At 37.7% G+C, this 23,156-nt stretch overlaps 3 protein-coding genes across 8 annotated transcripts; 2 read left to right on the top strand and 1 right to left on the bottom strand.

The window, feature by feature from the left end:
- Nucleotides 1-217: 217 nt before the first annotated feature.
- Nucleotides 218-18,924, top strand: Brf (Brf RNA polymerase III subunit). The gene is made up of 12 exons (XM_968609.5): nucleotides 218-542; nucleotides 587-811; nucleotides 894-998; nucleotides 13,111-13,260; nucleotides 13,321-13,414; nucleotides 13,587-13,719; nucleotides 13,769-13,859; nucleotides 14,018-14,155; nucleotides 15,162-15,368; nucleotides 17,313-17,532; nucleotides 18,532-18,653; nucleotides 18,702-18,924. The coding sequence occupies exons 1-12, from the start codon at nucleotides 326-328 to the stop codon at nucleotides 18,851-18,853; spliced, it is 1,854 nt and encodes a 617-aa protein (XP_973702.2). The 5' UTR covers nucleotides 218-325; the 3' UTR covers nucleotides 18,854-18,924.
- Nucleotides 1,167-8,762, bottom strand: lute. Of its 6 annotated transcripts, XM_064355798.1 has the most exons (8): nucleotides 8,418-8,762; nucleotides 8,096-8,367; nucleotides 4,266-4,528; nucleotides 3,987-4,123; nucleotides 3,721-3,937; nucleotides 2,384-2,627; nucleotides 2,262-2,320; nucleotides 1,167-2,197 (listed from the first exon to the last, which is right to left on the bottom strand). In XM_064355798.1, exons 2-8 carry the CDS (start codon nucleotides 8,328-8,330, stop codon nucleotides 1,730-1,732), a joined length of 1,623 nt encoding a protein of 540 aa, XP_064211868.1. In that variant the 5' UTR covers nucleotides 8,331-8,367; nucleotides 8,418-8,762; the 3' UTR covers nucleotides 1,167-1,729. The 6 variants fall into 6 exon arrangements, with proteins under 6 accessions (XP_064211868.1, XP_008195338.1, XP_008195336.1 ...); XM_008197116.3 differs by having other exon boundaries at nucleotides 2,262-2,627; nucleotides 4,266-4,525; XM_008197114.3 differs by having other exon boundaries at nucleotides 2,262-2,627; nucleotides 8,418-8,761.
- A 1,043-nt stretch (nucleotides 18,925-19,967) lies between the features above and the next one.
- LOC103313564 (dual specificity protein phosphatase 23) lies at nucleotides 19,968-20,360 on the top strand. Its single transcript, XM_008197120.3, has one exon. It carries the CDS (start codon nucleotides 19,968-19,970, stop codon nucleotides 20,358-20,360), a length of 393 nt encoding a protein of 130 aa, XP_008195342.2.
- The last annotated feature ends 2,796 nt before the right edge of the window (nucleotides 20,361-23,156 follow it).

The following is a 23,156-nucleotide window of genomic DNA, read 5'->3' as shown; positions in this document are numbered from 1 at the left end:
TATTACAATTTTGAAGTAGGCTTTGATAATTGTTACCAACGTGACATTTGTGTATTTTATTTACAAAAATAAATTATTTCGACACGAGAAATGTGTTTCCCAAGCGAAATAAATCAAAATAACATAATTATTGTCTTGGAATTGGGAATTGGTGCCGTTTTAGTCCAATTTTTGGAAATGTAAAACTGGGCCACTGTAATTCCCCAGCCCATGTGCACGATTTGAGTGGGCCATGCCAGTGACATTTCGTGGCTCAAGTGTGCGAATTCGAGGTTATGTTTATTGATAATTAGTGCTTCGCCCCTGATGCCCTACGGTTGCCGCGATGTCGTCGTCTCGAAAATGCAAGAGTTGCGGCAGCTCGGACATCGAGGTGGACCCCGCGCGCGGGGACGCCGTTTGCACAAACTGCGGTTCGGTGCTCGAGGTCAATATCATAGTTGCGGAGGTGCAGTTCGAGGAAGGGGCCCATGGCACGAACAGCGCGATCGGGCAGTTCGTTTCGGCGGACTCCAAAGGGGGTGCCACCAAATTCGGGGCCTGTGAGTACGCCCTACCCTTTGAACTATGATTATGTTTTTTGTAGCGTTTCATGTGGGGGCCGGGGTCGAGTCCCGGGAGATGACCCTGAGGAAGGCCCGGAATGGCATCACGCAGCTGTGCAACCAGCTGCAGTTGAACCAGCACTGTATTGACACCGCGTGTAATTTTTTTAAAATGGCACTGAATCGGAACCTGACCAAGGGGCGCAAGAACACGCACGTGCATGCGGCCTGCGTGTATCTTACGTGCCGGACGGAGGGCACAGCCCGTATCCTTTGATTTTCAAAAAAGTAAAAAATTAATACGATAAACGAAAAGCAAAAGGTTTTTTTTCCTTAATTCAGGCTTAGATCTTTTGATAGATATTAGTGACGTACTACAAATTTGCTGTTACGAGTTGGGGAGGACCTACCTCAAGTTGTCTCAAGCCTTGTCAATCAACATACCTGCTGTCGGTGAGTCTTCATTTGTTTTAAATTTTAGTGGCTTTTGACATAATATTGCCAACCCCAACTCTGGTGGCTGAAAAATCACCTTGTGCTAAAAAGCCAACTTAAGATCAGTTATAGGCCACTTTGGCCAGAAAGTAGTTAAGGAGGAGGTGTGGAGGTAATGAGAGCCGCTTGAAACTACCAAGATATATATTTTATCAAATTATTTGTTGTATCACATAAGTAGTAACGAATATCATGGCAATGTAAGCAAATGTTTGCCGTATAAATATTGCTATGCTAGTAGTTACTCTGGAAATCTTCTCGTAATAACAAAACAGTAAATAAAAAAAGCTAAGCTACTTTTACACGTCTGTATTCATCGAACCCTGTTTGGTTAATACATGGACTCGTCTGACTCAAACCTAAACCTCAAAACAGTACATGGTTATCACTTGAGAGGCAAAAATCTGTAAGACATTTCGAAAAATATCTAATGATTAAGCTTTCTTACGGGAATATATCATTTTAGTATTATATATTTTTTAAACAAACTATTTACAGTATTTGTATTTCATATGTGTGAACACAACATCTTTTGGAGATATCCAGTTTCGTTATTACAAACAAAAAATCAAGTAAAAAAACATCACCTTAACATTAAATCATAAATAAAAAGTCCCTTAATTCACAGCACTTTAAACAAACAGAAAGTAAACAATTCGCATAACGCCCGAACAAAAACCCTACACGTCCTAGTGTTCTTCATACGCCGGTCCGTAAAAAATAAGTTCCGGAATTTGACCTCCTTGTACTCCTGTTCCGTTTGTACTTTCCGAGGAACATTGAAATTGAAACGTCACTTGGCCAACAGTCACCTCACTCATACCCTCCTGTCCGAAATAACTCAATTCGCCGCCGTCTAGGATGGCCGAAGCCGTGTAAAACGACTCGGGTTCGATTTGTATCGGATTGTCGAAGTACACATGAAACGTATTGCTAGAACCATCTGAGAAAAACTGAGTGTTGTTTTCGGCCAAAACGCGACCTAAGCGCTTCAGTTCGATTTTAACGCTATAATCGGCAGCGCCGTTCGACGAGCCGTAAAGCCCGAAACCGACCACGAAAATGCGGCGGTCGACCGAAAACTGGATGCTGTCGCAGCGTCCTCTATACCGCCACTGGTTCGACCTGTAGGCACACGATTGGAACCGGTGGCACACCTGTCATAAAACAATTAATTATATTTTTGGTCCGTTGGTTTGTTTGAAAATGATTGAAACAAACCTGCGATTTCAGTCCGGCGCGCGGCTTGATGGGGTACTGCAGACTGGGTTTGTTATTCGCTGTAAAATGAAAGAAAATATTTATAGTCTCTTCTTGCGTCAGAATGCCCATTTGTGCAGCACCGTTTGCGAATTCGTCAAGTGTCATCGTCGGGATTCGTATCAGGTAGAGGGCGTTGCCCAACACCGCTCGTTTGTTTTGTGGGGTGGGTTCGACGTCTTGACGGGCGCATTCGGCCCCCGCCCAGTTCAAAGCTGCCTCTAGTAAATTCATCTCTTTGCAATTTAAAGTCTCTCGGGCCAGGACCGACTCGAGGGTTGACATGTCAATGTCGACGAAGCCCTCCGATTTTAACGCCATCTCGGCCTGGAAAAATACGTTTCTTAACACAAGGTTCCTTAACTAAAAGTGAGAGAGAGGAAATTTTTGAAAATGTTCGTTTTTTTTTTTATTTATTTAAATGTCAGGTCAGGTCATGTGGACGTTTTTCGTTGGTTGGAAATTATTAGATGTAATAAAACAAAAATAATGTATTAACGAATAAATGTAGTAAAAATGAAAACAGTGAGTACCCTATACCCCAAACAAAAATAACGTTGCCTTTATGAATAATAAGTAATAAATAATATTGCATGCGCGTCACCAACTGACGCACAATGATTTAAATTTCAATTTTTCAAAAGAGAATATTGCAATTGTTTTTTACGAAAATAATTTCACCTTAAAAACTATTGTTGAACCAAATCTTTTTTTTTTTTTTGAAATAATTATAAATACTGATATTTTTAACACTTGTGCTATCTCACATTTTGATTGCACGCGTTTTTATTGATTTATAGAAATTTAGTATTTTTATAGGACGAATGCAATCGCTTAGCTTTATCTTGATTGTGTTTTAAGCCGGCATTCTCGTCTTGCTGCGTTGTTTGGTTTAATATTAGTTAGGAACCTTGGGATGAGCAGGTGAAATAATCTAGCCTCGGTGTTTTTATAATCCATATATTAACAACACAATGGTACATACATTTAGTTACATTTCGGGGAAAAAAACACATCAATGCTGTAAATATGTGGATTAAAAACAACAGTGAGACTAAAACAAGCACAGCAATCGCCAACCTTACACATTTTATTCATTGTTTTACCAATAAAATGAGCACAAGTCGGCCGTTACTTAAAATTAAACTTAAGATATGTGTGTATAAAAACTTGTTGAGCATTTTCGACATGATCACATACATTTTTTTTGTGTGTTTTCGTTTTGAATCAATTTTGACTAGACACAGATCAGCCTTGCGTACGTGTGGCAGTTGGTAGCGTTTGAAACATTGAATTTTTCTCTCTAGTTGAGTGAATTTTTGATACAGGCACTGAAACTCATGTGCCTCTTTGGCGTCTCTTTGCAACGTTCAGGGACGCCGCTTAGGTCTAGACAGGACAAGGAATGTGTCAGACTCACCTGAGCGTCAATCACCTCCCAACATCGTTGCATCAGTTCCGGTTCTTCGAAAAGACGCGATTGACTCAACAAGAGACAGGCGTTTTTCGCAGTCAGACTAGTTTCGAGATAGTTCACACAGGCACGCGCCAAATGCGGAACGATATATTTTTTCGCTACGTATAAAGTTGCAAGAACCGTGTCCGCTTCCAGCTGGATCTCATCACAGTATAAATATCTAAACAAAAAAATGTAACATTCCGTAAAACTAAACAACTCAAGCTTACTTGAGTAAGGTGAGAAACGCAGACGGTTCGACGTCAGGTACTTCGATTTCCTCCTTGCATTCGGCCAGTCCGCCGTAAAACATGGCATAGAAGACGGAACTTCCGGTCGCCAGGACGTATTTGTGTGCGGGGATGTCCTGCGTTAAAAACAACCGCGATTTAGGGATTACGCAAAACATGAAACTTAACAACTAGTGCAAATTTAGTTTAACTAAACTTATTATTGATTGTATTGAAGGTCGTTGCGTTTAATTTTCAAAAATATTTTCGGGTATATACCTGAGTGGCGCCAGGGCTGCCAACAATGAACCGCACGTCCGCCATTAGGTCATTGTTGAACATAGCGGCGTTGCGTTCCCGAACCGTGGGCTTGCTGGCCTGCCAGTTGGGGTCGAGGGTGCCTGGGGGCCCCGTGGGCGAGACACAAGGACTAGAAGGGGGCGAGCCGGGGGCACTTGCAGGTTGCATCACCTGCAAGTTTTCTCGTTGGGAGATGATGTGCGGCGGGGAGAGACTGAGGGCCCCATTGTTGAGGGTTTCTGCTGTTGGAAACATACAAATTATAAATTGTGGGGGTTATAACACGGTTGCAAACAAGCCCACTCGGATGGAAACTCACCGTTCATCCACGCATTCGTTTGCGAAACGGATAAGTTGTCCTGGGCCCGTTTGACCGGTTTCGGGGCTATTTTCGAATATAGATTCGACATAGCCATTGTTTTTTTTTTAATTCGAGATAACAACAACAATAACAAGATAACAAAAAGCACGACTAAACGGCCGCCATTTTGTACGTTCGTTGCTTTTTTGTTTCACTTATCCCCGCCCTGGTACGCCAACGCCGCCTTGTGGCAGGCTTCTCTTTTTCGTCGATAAAATGGTCGCTGTTATGGCACGCAAACGCAAGCGGGTCAATAAAAACACCAGCTTTTTATTATTTTTTTTTATTTATTATAGTTATTTTGATCTGACAGGTGTCAAATTTGTAGGTCATGCCAACCCCACAAACCCATTTTCCATTGAGTTAAATAACTGTAGATGGTCATAGAAAAAAAATGGTGGCCTTATTGTTGTTTATTTGGTTGTCTACATTAGCTTATGAAATGAACTGACGTTACGATTGTTCAATTGTATTGAAATTTTTACAAATAGTCTCTTTATTCTCGTACAGTGACATTTAAAACTGTAAAAAACAGCTGCATAATGACGTTTAATGGCATTTTATGAGTGTTAATGAGGTCAATTAAAAGCACTAAACGCCGACAAAATATTTGTGTGTTTTTCTTATTAACTGAATTTTGTATTTGTCGTGTTTTCAATCGCGACGTGAAGGGTAATCTCTGTTACGAATTGCCTTGAACTTTATTATTTCATATATTTTTTGTATGCATATATCATATACCGGAACTAGACACCTTCATATCTAATATTATGTAAGCGTTATTGTGTGAAATTCACATTTGGAAGACTTAATGGATTTTGTAATGTTAAGGACAGGAAACTGCATCACCCTTTTTTCGCCCTTCACTAGATGGTGCTGCCGGGCTCAAAATTGTCACAGCACACTTGTTTTCTCACAATAAATTTACTTACACAAAAAATAAACTTTTGGGATAAGTTCGCAAACGCTGAATAAGAAATGTTCCATTTTTCGACTCAAACTGCCATAAAATTTAAATGCAAACTGGTCACCTGTTCGCAACTGCATTATCTTGCAGAAACAGGGTCCATTATTTTCCAATTTGGGGTAATTGAAAGGCACGTGAAAGCCCTAATCGATATACAGGGTGAACAAAAAATATGGAACCTATCGTGTGTTTTTTTAAGAAACGATCGCTTTTTTACAGCATTTTGGGTGCCCATATTTACGAAATGTTTATTATTCCTGGTCATGTGTGGGCTTGTTTGCTTTGGTTATCGATGCAAGCACGTAATACCCTTGTTTTTCGAGAAGTGTGTGCTATTTCCACGTCAACGTGTATTGTTGTAAAACGCGAGTAACGACCGATTTCCCTTGACATTCGGTTGAAGTGTTGGCAATTGATCTAACTGTTAGCACACTTACATTGTGTGGATGGAGAACTGACGAAATCTAGTTTAGGAGAGTTGTTAAAAATAAATGACATGCATGAATAAAATTGGCTTAATTTGGCTCATTTTTAATTGATTCACGTGCAATTTGGCAATGCCTGAAACTGTTACATAATAAATTGATCCTAGCCGAATAGCTAACTATAAAATTACTATAAATCGAAGAAATTTTATTTCGGTTTTAATTAATTCAGTGTTGCAACGAAACCGTTAACGAAACGAATGACCTGGTAAATTTAACACAAATTATAGTGCATTCGACTCGTCAAGGACGTCGATTTCAAGGTTTCGTTTATTTAGATGCACACATTCGAATCACTTTTCGCGAAAAAACCCGAGAACGAATTAATTATGTAACCGATTTTTTTTTCTAATTATACTTCATGACGTGCTTGTTAGAATCATTACCACTAATAGTTCATTACCTGACCTAAAGTTAACTTAATCGCACCGATAAATCTAAAATACTCCAACTGACAATTTACTTTCTAATTAGGAGAGATATTTACACGAGATGTATGAGAAAATTTGTCGTTTTGTCTTGTAGCACATTCCTTTTAATTTATTTCAAGTGACTCGAAAGTTGTTACACAATTTTTGCTGTATTAATAAGTAAACATTATTGTTTTTGTTGATTTATTGTGTTTTATTTTCTGTTTCACATGGGTAAATAAAAATTGCGAAATAAACAAATAAAAGCATGCAACTGACTCTCGTCCGTAATTACCCGCATTTGCAACACTTTTTCACTGAATAAATTGAGTCCCAAACAAATTACAAAAACAATAAATCAGTTAAATGAACACATTCTCGCAGATACACGGCAACATCGCTACTTAACATTCTTATTTCTCCACTTTTTCACGGCAAAGGCCGGTTGGAAAAAGCCGCTGATTATGCTTTAAAAATTATGAGAAAAGCAGTCATATTCAGAATTTTAGGACTATAATAAATAGATAATAAAATTCTAGAGAAAATACTTGCTAAAAGAAATAAAAATATCCAAAAAATCTTCACATTACTATTTAAAAATTTAAATTTAAATTTGTGAGGATTAGTTTTTCAGTGGACCAGTTACAATTATTAATACCAGTGGAAATTTGGTCACTAAGTTACAATTTGTTTAATATAATTAAAAAAGTTATTTAAATAGTTCAAAAAATTACTTCAATTTGTATACAGGATGAGTCAATATTGGATTATTTCTTTTACTTTTTTAAATATGCAACCAATAATACTGATTCCAGCTGACCAGATTGGTAATCCTTAAAATATTTCACAATTTATCCACGATTACATTGTACAGAGTATTGTCAAGTCTGTCTTGACATTTTGCTAAAATTTCATTATGGACTATTATTAAAACATAAAAAAAAACAATGTTGATTCAATCAATGTTTTCAAAAATCAAACAAAGTATTCAAGTGCGACGTGCAATTAGTATTTTTGGTTGCATCTTGACATGTCAGAAACAACCTACTATTTTTTACTACTCTGTAGTAAAAAAGCATAACTGGAAACAACTTCGTTCCATGCTTTTCGCTTGATTTACGTGTGGGAAATATTTTTCACACTATTTGCACATCAGAAAATAAATAATAAAGACATCTACAAGCTATTTTTAAAATTCTTCCAAAATGCCGATCTAATTAACGTATTTTTGAATTAAAATGAATGAAATAATGTTTAAACAATTTGTGGCTATGGAGATAAGCTGCTATCAATTTTCTCACCAAAATTCCGTCCAATTAACGGACTTTTCCAACAATTTAAAATGGAAACTACTTGCTTATCTAAAGTGTAAAAGTGTGTAACAACTCTAGAAAAAAAGATGATTTGACTGCGGACTTTCTTTCTTTTTGCAAATTTTCGCTTAAGACGCGAATTCCAAGGCTATGATCGTAAGAAAGCGCAAGCGGCGAAACAAGCCAAACCCGTTTTAATCGAATTCGAAAATATTCCGCCGATCGAATTTGGCTACGTTTGTCCCGAATTTGAATCGAAAGTCGTCCACTAACCTCTGCCTTGGATGAGGAACTGGTTGTTGAGATCGTCTTCGTCCTGGTAGTCCAAATGGTCCTCGTCCAGGGTGAAAAGGTTGTCCAGGATGGAGACACTGCTGGGTGACTGACCGTGCCCCTTGCTAACGTAATTAGCGCACCGGTACAATAGGTACCAAATATCGGTCTGACCTAGTACCCAGGCCAAAGCGTGACGCCCAGCATTCAGCCCAGCTTGCTCGGCACCCAGCATAGCAAAAAGATCGCTTAAAACATGGGTTGGAAGGCGTCTGGAACGAAAAGTCAATATTAATCGGACGTTGCTCGACTATTTACTCACGTTTTAAGTACTGAAGCGCTCGAAGGCTGATCACGCAAATATTGTCATTTGGAAGTGTGTGTGCAATTTTGAGGCGCAATTGCGACAGAAAAATCGCTTAGTGGTACACTAATATTTTGTTTGGCCAATTAACCGAGCAAATTTGCACACGCACGCGTGCAAGGCCGCTTTTTGGGGCACTCACTTTTTCGAAAAAGCCACGACGTGTCTTTGCACTTCTGCAGAAATTCGCAATTTTTTGGGAAATCGCTGCAGACTACAAACTATCACCAAGCGAAGCACCACTCGAGCACTCTCACTTGGTCGAAACAATCACATGAACTGACGGTACTCCGGCATAAAGCGTGCTTTCTTCAGTAGTACTTCTACTTACACCGAGTTTCCCGACCAAGGCTGCGAGATGTTGAGGTCGACGGGTGATTTCAGGTTTCCACCGATTCATTTTCGAGCAATTTTCCGAATTTTGACACTTTTATTGCAACAGATCGTGTGAACGGCTGGAACCTTGTGGAAGTTTTTTTCACATCATCTAGCTGAAAAAAACGAATTGTATTAAAATCGTGTTTCTAATTTATTTAATTGCGACTTTTCTTCCTCGTAAATCATTTTTTTTCTAGTCTATTTTTGTTTACTTGAGGTCGCTCACCGGTGGCTAAATAAGGAGTGGTAAGGCATGGCTTGATTTACATTTAATAATTCACAAGAGTAAAATTTTTACCATAAGCCGTATTTTTCCAAAGTCGAGACAAAAATTTGAATTTCAGAATAACTAGATCTAGTTTGCCAGTGCTCTTAAAAGTGGAAGGATTTGAGATTCTAATCAAGTTTTTTTGGCATTTTTTCTCGTGCCAAGTCGCAAATTCGTTAATAATATTGGTCTTTCGATAACATATTTCCGTACGTATTAGGTAATTAGCATCACATTAGTGACTAAAAACTCGCAAAAAACTCGATCTTTCCTCATTTTTATAAACAAGTTGTATGAGGCCCCAAGAGTGCAAACTTGGGTTTTTGTAGCTAAATTTTTTTGTAGCTATTACAGTCAAACCTTAATAAGTCGAACTTCGAAAATTTTTTGGACTTTTGAGTCTATAGTAACAATTTTTTTAAATACTTTTGCAGCAAACAACATTTAGAAGCAGCGTTTATCTTAGAATGATAGACATACGAAATAATAAAAAATATTTTTCAGAGCCCACTATCTATTGTATTTTTTTGTTGAAAAATAATGTTTTTTGTATACTGCTTATCATTAAAACATATAATCAAATAAATTGCCATTAAAATTTGAAGTTTCTTTTTTTTCTAGTTATTTTTGATATTTTGCTGGCATTAATAACTGTTTTTTCGGGTTATCGAAGTTTGACTGTAGTTTAATAAAAAAAAACGTTTATCCTTGTGGTTAAAGTGTTATTTTGTCTATTCAAAAGAGTTGATAAAGAAATTAACATCTGCTGAAAAAAAAGATTTTTTAATAAATTTGAGTTAAGGATGAATAATTTCCGGAATATTAAAATATTAACATTGTAAAATTTGTTACAAGTTGCTGTAGACGTAGTGAATGCTGATGAAATGGGCAAAAAACACGTATTTATTGGTTAACGGTTAATTGCGGTTTATTATCCACATTTGAACGTAACAAAGGATGATTTTTACTATAGTGATGGTAACTGTTCACTGCAATTTGGCACAGACGTTAAAACACCATTATTTGAATTTTTTGCTTTGTGATGCATACATTGTCTCATAAATCCGTTTTAAATTCCGGACTTGCAAAGCTGCGACCTTTACTAACAGGAACTGACAATTATTATCTTCCTTATAAGAATTTTTCTCATGTGGACAGTCAATGCTGTTACACATTTGCATACACGATCGTCATTCCATCATCTTCTTAAAAAATCCGTTGCAAAAGAATCGCTAATGGCGTCCCCATTTATTTAACTATTTAGACAGTCGTTGCAAAAATTTTTAATGCCACTCGAGTCGATTGTTAGAATTTAGCAATTTGTTTGCAGATGTGGCGACTGTAAATTTTGGATATTGAGTCATTGCGTTGAAAAAATGGCATTGCCGTGGTGACATTGTAAGTCTGCAGTAATTTCAGGTCATTAAAATCAAGCGCTCCGACATTGAATCGCAAAATCTCGATAAACAATACAATATTTCGCCCGCAAATACATGTTGCAAAATCTTTCGATTAGAAAGCAGGTATCCTGTAACAAGTGCCATTACAAAACTGAAAAAACCACGAGTGAATGTATATCGGTCTCGGCAAAGTAAGCGTGACTTGCAATTTCACTCCAATGGCTTTGAAAAAATTATTCGAGCCGAAATTTGAAATCCAGTCAAGGACAGTGATTCGGCGATTGCAGCATCAAACGGTACTTGCTACAAACATCTATTGCCAAACCAACTGTTCATTACTGACATATTTTCCCAAGTCAACGACCTGTCAGCAGGTAATGTAACCCAATATGTTACAAAGGTGCATTTGCTCGGCCATTGTCGAGTCGTTTGTTCGCCCTCTGCTATGCCACCTCGTAAAAATCATCGGCCCTTAAGAAAACCGACACGAAATGGATATTACGCTGGAAGTAGGTCAGCTTTTTATCAGACTTCGTCACACTCCACCGACCACTTCCTCGATTGATTCGTTGGGAAATTTTGACGACTTTTCGAAAATTTTACGTGACTTCTGACACGACCAACAGGGCCGGACTGGTTATTTTTTAACTTACTGAGTCGCGAAAAACTCTTTTTGCGCCGACTCCTTTGGATAAATAAGAAAGAAGAGAAAAAAACTGGGTAGTTTTGAATGTCTATGTTTCCTACCCCGGTGGGCTTGAGCAGCCAGGCCGGGCCTGCCGATTACATAATTCCAGAATATTTGCCTGCAATGAAAAATCAATTTCGATGTATTTAACGTCTCATTGTTTGGAATTAATTGCAAATTAAGTCAATTCAGACTGTTTATATGCCTCGGGAGAGACCACCAAGGGAAAGTAGTTTAAGCACGAAGTTACAAATAAACACGATGCGATTTGAATCCGATATTAAAATTGTTGAGACACAATTTCGTCGGTGGCTTCCGTCGAGAAGTGCTGAATCGGTTTCCACTAATTAAAAATTCTTGTTTTAGTTAAGAGCGACCTTTCGACCGGTGACACTAGCATTGTATTGTAAAAAGTACAAAGACTGGCGCACCTGACCGTGAAAAAACTCGGTTAATTACAATTTTCGAAATTATTTTACTTTCTGAGACGGTTTGGTTGCGCATCGATCGCCTGCTGCGAAGATAAGAGAGCAAACATCGCGGAACAGTATTTTTCTCGTAGGACATTAAAGAAAAATGTACTTTTGTTTGAGTGTTTGCACATAAAATATTGCCTGCTCCTTATCTTTATTACACGGAATGTTGATCGAACAATGAATTACGGCTGCAAGAATTCGATTCCAATTGATTGTATTTAAATAACGGGCCTTCAATCAGCCATTAACATGGTTTTAATGTTTTTACATTTTTTTGAACAAACAATTTGATAAACTTTGTTGTTTGTAAACATCACCTTGAATGATATTACAGACTGCATAAAGCTACTTAAAAGAAGCAGATTGTTGAAGCGTGAGTCAAGTAAATAAAATTCTTGAAATTTAATTAATCAAACTATAACTTATTGAAATTTTCGTTTAGTCGCATTTTAATCCCGATTGAAGTAAAAAAGATTCGGTCGCTTTTTCGGGCTAAAAGCGTCTTAAAATTATTTCAGGTTCGCGGCATCATAATCTTCCATCACAATTAAAGCTTTATTTCTTAAGTACATAAAAGTTTATTTCGGGTTTAAAGCCATCCCAAGTTTGATTGTTTCTCTCGCACGCAAACTTTTCCATTCGAGTATAAATCAGGCAGTAATTCATAATTTCTTTAATGCTAATTATTGCAATTATTTTAAACGGTCATTCTGTTTACACGAATTCCAGTTATTTGTAATAACGTTGCAAGGTTTTTAAAAAAATCAATTCAATACACGGAAATATCTTGTTGCGTTTTATTAATGTTTAGGTGAATCAAAATACAAGAAGATTATCGATGTTGTCATGTGCAATTACCGGGAACAAGGTTTAAATGTTTTTAATTATTGTTTTGTACGAAGGAAACGTTTATGTCTATTGCAAACGAGAAGAATTTTTAATTATTTTACGATGATTTCTACAAGTGGAGTGAACGTAATGTCATGAAAATGTCTACATCACTGCCCTAGAGCAACAACCAATTGACTGAGGCACGATTTAAATAATTACAGTTCGAAAAAATCACAAGGCGAGGTTTTACTGTACGCGGTTTATCAATCAAATTTTGACGTGTTCGCCTTGCTGACCCACAATTCATAATCGAGAAAGTATGAAAGTATGAAAATTCGTCATTATCAAAAATCCGTCGGAATTTCATGCTCCATAAAACGAGCGAATTAATTAAAATAAATTCAAGCAATTACGCTGAACTTAGTACCATCGCACATTTTGCAATTAGCACCACGTGCAAGTCAATTCAATACTTTTCTCTTCACTTTTCCTCTCTTGCTCCATATTATTGTAACCTCCGGACGTGTGAACTTTTCCCCTCTGACGACACAATAACAACCGCCACTTTCTCATCATAAACAAAGATCACACGACCAATGATCGATTCCAGACCCTTGCCTCTATATTTTACGCTTCGCTGCTAAACTGGAATTCGGCTCGAAAACACAACAGGTCGCCAACACCGCCCTCAGACTCGTACAAAGAATGAAAAGGGACTCGATACATTCGGGACGACGTCCTTCAGGACTCTGCGGGGCAGGTAATCGACGCAATTTTCCATCAACAAATTGAATTTTTACAACACCATTTCAATACACAGCCCTTCTCATCGCAGCAAGATTGCACGAATTCGGGCGCTCCGCCAGCGATATCGTCAAAATCGTCAAAGTGCACGAGTCCACCTTGAGGAAAAGGTGCGTAGGTAACCGTCATTGTGACGGTTACCCCGAAAATAACTGTCATTTGTGACGGTTACCATCTAGTAACCGTCACCTATAACGGTTATCAACAATTTTAGCGCCACAGGTTAACGTGGTTATTCTTTTTGTTGACGGTTACTGGAAAGCAGTTGGGGTTATTTTGCAGACTGATCGAGTTCGGGGACACCCCGAGCAGCGCCCTCACGCTGGAGGAGTTCATGACGGTGGACCTGGAGGAGGAGCAGGACCCGCCGTCGTTTAAAGCGGCTCGAAAAAAGGACAAAGAGCGCCTTCAGAGGGTAATTTTCGTCGTTTTGTGTGTGTGTTTACTCGCTTTTTGTGTCGCAGTTGATGGAAGAGGAAGCCGAGAGTATAACTGAGCTCCAGCAGGAGATTGAGATGCAGTTGAATAGAGATGCGAAAATGAAATCGAGAAAAAGTAAGTATCAAAGCGAAGCGCGCTCCGGTGAAGTGTAATTTTTCCGGTCGTCGTGTTGACAAAAATCAAAGTTTGCCGGATTTGAAACGACTCTTATTTTGGATTCGGGAGTCCGGTGTGTTAATTAAGTTGGCTCGAGGCTGTGCTTTATGTTGCAGAGAAGGAGAGGGACACGGAGGAGATACAGGAGACCAATCGGTTTATTCGGGAGTCGACGATGGGGACCATCAATCAGATTATTCAAGAGGAGGCGATCGAGGATCCAGAAATCGCGAAAGAACCGGTCAAGGAGTTGGGTGAGTGATTAAAAAAGTCGACGAAAAAATTCATTATTTAGTCAAACAAGCAATAAAAACGAATTACGGATAAAGGCGCATAACGCGAATAAAAAAATGATTAATTGCCGTCAAAGTGCTCGACATGTAAACAATAATCCATAACGCGGAGATGCTCAACAATATTTGTAAAACAATATTGTAAAACATGAACGCCAATTACATTTTAAGCAGATAAGTGGCTTCCGTCATTGTGTTTGGACAATTTAAGGACAAAACATGGCATAATCAAAACAAAGAAAAACAAGTCTAGCGGAAAAATTTTAATCAAAACACGAGTCGTTTGAATTTCTAATTTTTTAAATAAATTATTAATTAAAACAGATATTCGGTTTTCATTGAAAGCGTTTTATTAATTTTGGTACGCGTGCTTTGCGGTTTGCGCTCGAAAGTAAAACGTTGAAAATGTAAATATTTTTTTTAACAAACCTATAAAAACGTTTTGATTCTAATTAACCCTCACCCTACTTAGGATAACTGTCATTTATGAGGTTTACTTAGATAAACTTCGACAATATCTATCAATTTGCAGGTGAAGGGCCAAAAATGCGACTAATCGGACCAAAAATTACGGCCAAATAACCGTTATTTTGACGGTTACCCGCATCGCCAGTAACTGTTATTTTTGACGGTTACCACTGGAATTATACATTATTTGCGTTAACTTCAAAAGGCACATTTCTCTTTGTTTTAACTATCATTCGTCACAAACGCCATAGTTACGGCCACATAACCGTTATTTTGGCGTAGTGTTATTTTTGTCGGTACTACTGGAATTATATAATTTTTGCGTTAACTTCAAAAGGCACATATGTCCGTTTCTACTGTCATTTATCACAATCGCCGTAGTTACGGCCAAATAACAGTTCTTTGACGGTTACCATTATCGGTGGTAACTGTTATTTTTTGCCTCTTTGTTAGTTTCAAAGGTACACTTGTCTCTGTTTTTGTCAACAAAAATGTTTAGGTCCTGATATTGCCAGCATGGGTCTGGCTAGCTCTCTCGAGGACACTTCGAACGCAGTGCAGCCCCCGCAGCCGCTGGACGTGGACATGACCTTCGACGACATCGACGACGAAGAATTAGATTCGTACATTATGAGCGAGCACGAATCGCAAAACAAGAACGCTATTTGGCTGAAGCGAAACGCTGCCTTTTTGGAAGAACAAAAAAGTAAGTAAAGAGAGCACACGATCGAAATTCGCCTCGACATTTATTTAATATTAAAAAGCCCACTCGACAAGTGACGTCAACGGGAAAACGTTTCGTTAGCGGCAAGATTTTTTCCAACACAGAGAGCTGCAGAGAGTCGAGAGTTAATTTGTAGCGACGCGCCCGAGATTTATGCAACTTGCATTCATTATCTAAGTACTTCGACTTTGCGAATTAGTCTAATTGGGGGCGACTTTTTTTTAGAGGGAGGAGCGGTAATTGTCTAATCAATTGTTGGGTAATGAAAGGCGTGTTTTGTTGGCTTTTAGGAAGCTATAGTCAAAGAATCGTCCAGGAAGTTTCTACATTAAATTACATCAATCATCGATCCGTTCGAATTTTGCAATTTCGTTAATTTTAGTCATTTATTGTCGCTTAAAAAACGTTTCTTTACAACCTCTTTCATATTGTGTCATACATTCAGCCGCGCGATCATCGATTATAACCACGTCGTGCTACTGATTAATTGAATTTTACCCTTCCGCGGAACTTCCAGTTGGCACATTCACAAATTGGATGCGATTAAATTCAAATTCATATAAATCAAGAAATTATGGCTTTGAATTAACGTCATCGCGACCCGATGCGAGAAACTCAACCTATGCACAAATTAAAGCCCGATTTGCGTTCAATCCCATTAGAAAAATTACGGTCGACCATCTTATTCTATTTTTAACGCACGTTTTGCACGCTCTACCTGCAAAAACCTGACACTACCACAATAAAACACTTGTCGAGGTCAATCTGCACGTGGTGCAATTAATTTGTTTATTATTATTTACACACTTTCCACAGTCGGGGACTTATGCTCATTCTCCCTAATTACGGACTCAGGATTTATTAAATGACGTCTCAATAGGATCCATTTCTTGTCGCTTTAGCAGACGCAATGTTCAGATTACGTAAATTAGTTAAATCACTTAATTACAGGTTTCTATTGAACGCATTGCATGTCTTAGAGACTCGGTTTTCCACTGCACTATCTAATTACAAATCCACCACCCTTTGCAAGTGACACATTACTAATAGCTGTTGTCTCTTCGGTAAATCGCTAAATTTGCGCCTTTATTTATTTAAGGAAATTTAATCGCTTCATAAGTGTTACTATTTCAATGCAAATTAATTTCGAAGTAAACAAGTAGTTTCTTTGAATTTTTTTGACATTTTACAATTAAAAATTCGGGCTATTAATTATTAACAAGTAGTATTTGAACAACAATAGTTATCTCGGCGTTTTTGTGTTAAAAACTAAGTTTTTTTAGAAAAAAATTATGTCAAAACTCAAAAAAAACATTTTTCAATTTCTACATTTTATTAGTACGTGTTTAATAATTATTTCGCAAAAATTGTCAAGAATAAACCAAAAATCGTGGAAGAATTTAATTAATTAATCTCAATTATTTTGAAAAGTAAAGTGGTATGTTTTTTAAGAAATTATTGTCTTATTTAACCCATTATTGTACTAATAAAAACAAATAAATAACAGTGAAGAAGTAAACAAACGTGCAAATTTCCTTGAACTAAATAAATTTCGTTTGTACATTTTTCCCTGTGCATGTCATGATCGCATTGCGTGTCGGGTGTTTTGCCCTCAGTTGAAATCGTTTTGTTGTTATTTATTCCCGCTGCATAATGTATTAATTGCGGGTCAGTGTCACTTCATTGTCTTTCCATCCCTTGTGCTATAATTACGCCATTTCCGTGTTCATCTGTCCCACCCTCGCAACTGTCGTTTCGATTTCCACCCACAATTCGAAGCAAACAACGCGAGACTCCTCCATTATCACCAAGAACATTACCATTTCCCGCATGTCAGAGGTGCTCTGACACTCTTCCGGATTATTAGAGCCGACAGGGGCTCGGATTTTCGAATCAATTCACCAGCACATTCGCTTCTAATTCCAGTCAAGGCGGAAAAACTGCAAAAGGAGCGCGAAGAAGGCAAACCCGAAAAGAAGAAACGCAGAAACGTGAGACGCAAACCGATCGGACCCACGAATTCCGCCGGGGAAGCGATCGAGAAGATTTTACAGGAGAAGAAAATCTCTTCGAAGATTAACTACGACGTTTTGAAGAGTTTGAATGCGTCGTTGAAGAGCGGCGAGGACGAAACGGCCGCCAAGAAGTAAGTTTTCAAAAAGTGCATTAATTTGGTTTTTTTGGAGCTAAACCGAGTTAACGATTTGGTTTTATTTGGTCGGTGACTCTCGGGATCTGCGGGCGACGTCTGCTTAATTTACGTGAATGCACTGCTGCTACAAGGAAAGTGAAATGAAATTTGTATGAGCGAGCGGTCCTAAAAAGCCGAAAAAAATTACGAGCGAACGTAAAACAATCCAGTTCCGGTATGAAAGCAATTGAAAAGTTCCCGTAAATCAAATTGTTTCTCGAGTGGGAGTTGGCTGTTACAAAATGTGACAAATTAGCGATACGTGACACGGGTTAATTTCGGCAATAACACGCAATTAATTAATATCTAATGCAGTTTCACCTTTTGCGAATAAATTATTCGACAGGTTTTAAGTGAACGTCTGATGGATGACTTGTCACGCGATTAGGAGTCTCCTTAGACCCAGCTCACAAGACCCGAGTGATTCATCTGAGGGTTAATTTGGCAGAAAATTGCGCGTCGAGACGATTATTGACACGAGTTTTGCATTTTTATTCGATCGATTATTAAAATTCAAAATCGGATTAGACCTTAGATCGGCTGTAAAGATGAGTGCTCGTAAAAACCATTGGACGTTTATTAATTTCCCGAAATAACTTTAAATTGATTTCTTGTCGTAAAATGTGTATCAGCGGGGAATTTTTTCGGTTTTTTCCGGCCTACAATTTGTTTGTAATTATCGGATGCGCGGAAAGTTACAAACTAGGTGAAAATTAGGTTTTGTTTTTTAACAACGGAATTTTGGTTCAATGGCACGAAAAGTAAACGTGACCCTTGCTAAGGTCGCCGTGTGATTGTTATAATCAATGAAACATACCCAATTATCTGGCCGTAATTGCAAAGAAATCCCTTTAATCAACTTGACGAGGTTATATCGAATGTGAAGAAATAATAAACTGCTTTGGATCAATTGATATTTCGTGCCTTGCGGCAGCTTAATTAAAATTATTCTAGGCCGCGCTTGGAAACCACCGAAAAGCCACAAAACATCAAAATTTTGGGCCGGAACAAAAAAGTCGACGTTGGATTACCGGTGGTTGAGGAGCCAAAACCGGAGAAAAAAGACGAGGCGCCAGGTAATCCACACAAAAATCTTGTAGAAGTTGCAGTTTCGTCGTTTTCAGAGGAAGAAGAGTTGGACGAAGACTACGAAGAAGAGGAGAATCCGGTTGAAGAAACGGTGAAGGAAAACGGATTGTTGGAAATGTTGCGGCAGCACCGAGAAGACGGGGAGGAAGAGCAGGAATACTTCGGTTATGAAGAAGAGGACTACTGACCTTTGTTGCTTGTTGTGATTTATTTATACACTTTTTGTATCTAACATATTGAATAAAACTCAATCAGTAACCGAGATTTTTTTAACCCCGCTCTTGAATTAAACAGTTCGAATCGACGAAAGCAAAATTAGAAAAATCATTTCGGCCCGAGCTAATTATTCAAATTGATTGAAATTAATCGCGTTTCGAGTGAAATTACTGATGCATAATTTATCCCAATTATTTCGTGGCCTTATTTCCCGTGATTTATTAGGGAGAGAAGGTGCATTGTTCCATACTGAAAGCCGGGAACAGACTTCACGGCCGATAAATACACAGTTCGTTTGTAAAAATCGCGTCAAGGCCGATTTTTCGAGGCGTGGTCGGCGACATTGCACTTATTTGTAATGCAACGGATCTAAACGTTTCCTCATTTGTATGCAGCAGATTTGCCACGTTTTGCGAAATATGGCGACACCACGGTTAGATAAATAACCAAATTAAAATAAGCAGCAAACAGGCAAAATCAAAAACACTTGTTTAAGCTCATTTCAAATTGTTATTTAAAAATTAAAATCGCCGAATCCGAAATTATTTCAAAATGTCCTTATACTGCAAAAAACGGACCAACTTAGCAAACTCTTGCTACGAAAACAGAATTATTACCTCAAAAAAGTGCTTGAATGTTAAAAAAAATGCTATTTTCAAACCAATTGGTCATTTTTTGGCCCATTTGTTGCATCAAGATCAAGATCTAACAACTGGACAAATTCTAAAAGTGGTTATTTTGCCACATTCGGCCGTGACCACCCCTATGAATTCAAACGACTTTTACTGACCAAAATTTTGTAACAACTGGTTATTTGCGCAAACTAACTTTGAATATTACTATTACATTTTTAACCGTTTGCGAGTGAATATTTGGTTGCCTGCAGTCCACCTCTCTAAATTTAGAAGCAGGCAGTGAAATTGAGAATTCGCCTAATTGATCTAATCTCATCTGCCTCGTATCCCTTGAAATTTTTAAAATCAAATCGTTTTTTCCCCGCTTGCGCAATATTGCCTAATTCCGAGCAATAACCGCGTTCTCTTCCAAAGCAATAAAGTTTTTCATGTTTGCGGAAACCTTTCACAATGAGTGAATTCATTAAACCTCCCTACAATTTTTCCTGGCTTGTGGAAAAAGAGTTGGCCTGTATGGCTTGGCCGCAGTCTGTTTACAACTTGGAGTTTTTACGAAAGGAGGGCATAAGCCATCTGGTCACCTTATCACCCGAGAAAATCCCCCCAATTGTGGACTTCCCCCAAATTGAATGGACGAGGATCGACATCGAAGAGTTCGAAGCTCCGACCCTTGACGACATCATCAAGTTTATTGAAATATGCGAAAAATGCAAGAAAAATGGTCAGGTGAGAGGAAAACAGCTGATTTTTGCGCAAGGTGCTAAAAATAGACGCTTCATTGAGAGCTTAATTTTTGATCGTATTAAAAAGTTGTTTATTCAAGACGGCATCAGCGATATATAAATAGTTGCGGTTTTATTTTACAAGGATCGTAAATTTTTGGATGGGCTAGTGCAGACTCCCGAGAGAAGGCATTAAAGTCCAGTTTTTACAACGAATGAAAATGTAAACTTTAGGCTGCTCACATGGTCTTCTGCATCAGTGGCGGACCACTATTCAAACTTAATCAAAAATGACAAAAAATATTCCTTCATTTCAGTTCTGTTGACAAAATTTCACAAAATAAATGAGTTCTCTGTAAAAAAAGCAAGATAAATTAGTGCAACGAGAAAATTTTTTCTGACATCGAGATGAGCACAAGATCGTGTAAAATTCGATGAGGGTTTTTAAATTTTAAATATATTTTCAGTGTAGAAATGAATGTTTTTAATTTAAATTTAGAAATAGAATAAAAAAAATTGATTTTATTAACGTTTCATCTAGTTTTGGACGCACGAGCCGCCACTGTTTTAATTTCAAGCCAGTAACGAGGAAAAACGTGACAAAGTGGCCCGCAGGGATCTGCTTTAGGTCCCCTATTATTCACACATATCAACTATTCGTGTTTTTTTAATAAAACAAACTTTTAATTGAAACAAGTTTAGGAAATATATTCCGCTTCCTCTATGCATTTTAATTAGAAATTAAAAAGATTTGATCTCGCATAGAAAAACTAACTTTTGGCGTAAATTTCTTTAACTCCTTTTATAAGCGCTTCTGTTTGATTTTTTGTGGCAATTTATTCGATCCCCTTGACGGATTTATCTGACAGTGCGTCGAAACAAAGAAAATTTTACCAACTCAAATAAACATTATATCCCTCATCACTGTCGGAAAGTTGCCGAAAAATACGGCTGATGTTTGATTTTGTAGTGTTCCGAATGCAAATTTCTTGTAATGTTATTTACTCTAATTGTCTTTGACGTTTTAATTAAATCTGATTTCTGCCAGTAATCACGTAACGTGGCTTCGGCTTTGATATTTGAGCCGGTTATAATTACCAATTATGGGAAACACAGCAATCAAGTGTGTCAATATTGGGGCGACTTCAAAGAACTGTGAAAAAAACGTGGTTTTAATAATTTGGCCACGAGGTGCCCGAACTCACCCTGTTTGAATAACCACTCATTATCTAGTATAAATTTCAATCATAGTTGAACTCTTTCAATTCAAAAGACTGCATGTCTGTTTTCTTCAATTAATTAGTAGCTTCAATTGCAAAAGCAATGCGCCAAAGTTAATTGAAACTTTTATTTCGAGTCAAAAGAAGCTAAAAGTTTCCAATTAATTTGTTCATCGCAATCAATTTCGGTTTTAATAACGTTAACAAGCTGCATCTGAGATTATTCAAGAGGGAATCCGGTGTTCCGACACAGAGAAGAATTTCGCTGGAATTTACGGAAGGATTTTGCCAATTAGGCTAAGTTTGAAATTTTTGCATAAAAATAAGGAAAAATATTGCAGCTTATTCCTACCATCACTGATATTTCCAAGACTTGATGTTACACAAGCTCACAAATCACATCATATGGTAGCTAGCATTCAAAGAGTATCGATTCGGCAAGGGAATAAATTCAGTTCCGAGCCTCTCCTTAGAGAACCTTTGCTGTATTGTTAACAATAAAACTTGCAACATGCTGAGAAGTTAATTGACTGAGATCCCTCCATTAATCAAATGACTTCAAAAAATATGACAACCTTTTTATTGATGACCCATTTGAGAAAAGCAAAGTAGTGTTCATTATGACCTTTAAATAATTGAAAAATATTTTAAATAAACTGAAACAGTACAAACTTTTTTTTAATGGAATGTAGCTTTTAACTACGGATATCTAAAGGTTAGGATACGAAACCACGTATAAGTAAAACGTTCCTGTTTGCGATAGTTCCGTTAATGTCGCCAGAGAGCGCTTTGTTTCATTACCGTCTAAAGTTTCAGAACAATGAAGTTGAAAAAACTGTGTAACAGTTAACACACTTCTCAATAGATTAAGATTAATTTTCAAACATTTGGAGGTGAATAATGGACTGAGAGACCGCCTGTATTTCATCTAATTCGCTAATAGGAGTCACAAGAATGTGGTAATCTAATAAAATTCATGAAACCACTTTTTTCGTGTAATTTATTTAAATTGAATGAATTAGCTCTCGATTTAAACTAGTCCACCTTCGTGGATCGATGATAATTTTTGTATTTGGTTTGTGCAGGCTGTCGGCGTGCATTGTCGCATGGGTAGAGGTCGAACCGGTGTAATGGCAGCTTGTTATCTGGTCCGTTTTCAGGATTTTGCACCTGAAAAAGCCATTACAAGCGTAAGACTTCAGCGAACTGGATCAATTGAGACTAGTGAGCAAGAACGAGCGGTCGTGCGATATCGCGACTACTTGAGAGGCACTAAAATATGACACGACGAAAAATATGATTTGGATGCGAGTCGGAGATGAAATTTATACTTTGAGAAATTTGTTTGTTTGTGAGATGGTTTTTATGGGAAATAAAGTGTTTGCCGCCTTTTAGGTCTATTTACTCAATTTCTTACGTTTCCCACAGGGAGAAATCTCGACGCACAAAAACACTTTAATTTTCTACGGCGATTTTTGATTAAAAATTGTAAATTATTCCTGATTATTTTTAATTGCTTTGGCAGTAAAAACGCCCAAAGTCTGGCTAATTATGTGCATTAGGCGATGAGAAATTACAAAGTATAATCGAAACTAACAAATAAACGCGCGAATTTCTTCTCTTAATGGGAATACTTGAAATTCATAAGCATTCTAATGAAAGGTAAGTAATTCAAATTATTTACATTTCGTAGAAAA

The sequence above is a fragment of the Tribolium castaneum genome, chromosome 3, assembly GCF_031307605.1.
Source record: "Tribolium castaneum strain GA2 chromosome 3, icTriCast1.1, whole genome shotgun sequence".
NCBI lineage: Eukaryota > Metazoa > Arthropoda > Insecta > Coleoptera > Tenebrionidae > Tribolium > Tribolium castaneum.
The sequence above is the reverse complement of the archived record's forward strand: the minus strand, read 5'-3'. Positions and strand labels throughout refer to the sequence as shown.

Bases quoted from the DNA above. Each gene is read 5' to 3' on its own strand.
- Brf (XM_968609.5), top strand. From the start codon at position 326: ATGTCGTCGTCTCGAAAATGCAAGAGTTGCGGCAGCTCGGACATCGAG. The intron at 543-586 runs GTGAGTACGCCC...TGTTTTTTGTAG, and splicing joins TGCCACCAAATTCGGGGCCT to CGTTTCATGTGGGGGCCGGG. The intron at 13,261-13,320 runs GTAATCGACGCA...TTCAATACACAG, and splicing joins TTCAGGACTCTGCGGGGCAG to CCCTTCTCATCGCAGCAAGA.
- lute (XM_008197114.3), bottom strand. From the start codon at position 8,330: ATGCTGGGTGCCGAGCAAGCTGGGCTGAATGCTGGGCGTCACGCTTTG. The intron at 4,529-8,095 runs GTTAGTGGACGA...TGTTTCCAACAG, and splicing joins GTTCCTCATCCAAGGCAGAG to CAGAAACCCTCAACAATGGG. The intron at 2,198-2,261 runs GTTTGTTTCAAT...GTTTTATGACAG, and splicing joins GCGCCGGACTGAAATCGCAG to GTGTGCCACCGGTTCCAATC.
- LOC103313564 (XM_008197120.3), top strand. From the start codon at position 19,968: ATGAGTGAATTCATTAAACCTCCCTACAATTTTTCCTGGCTTGTGGAA.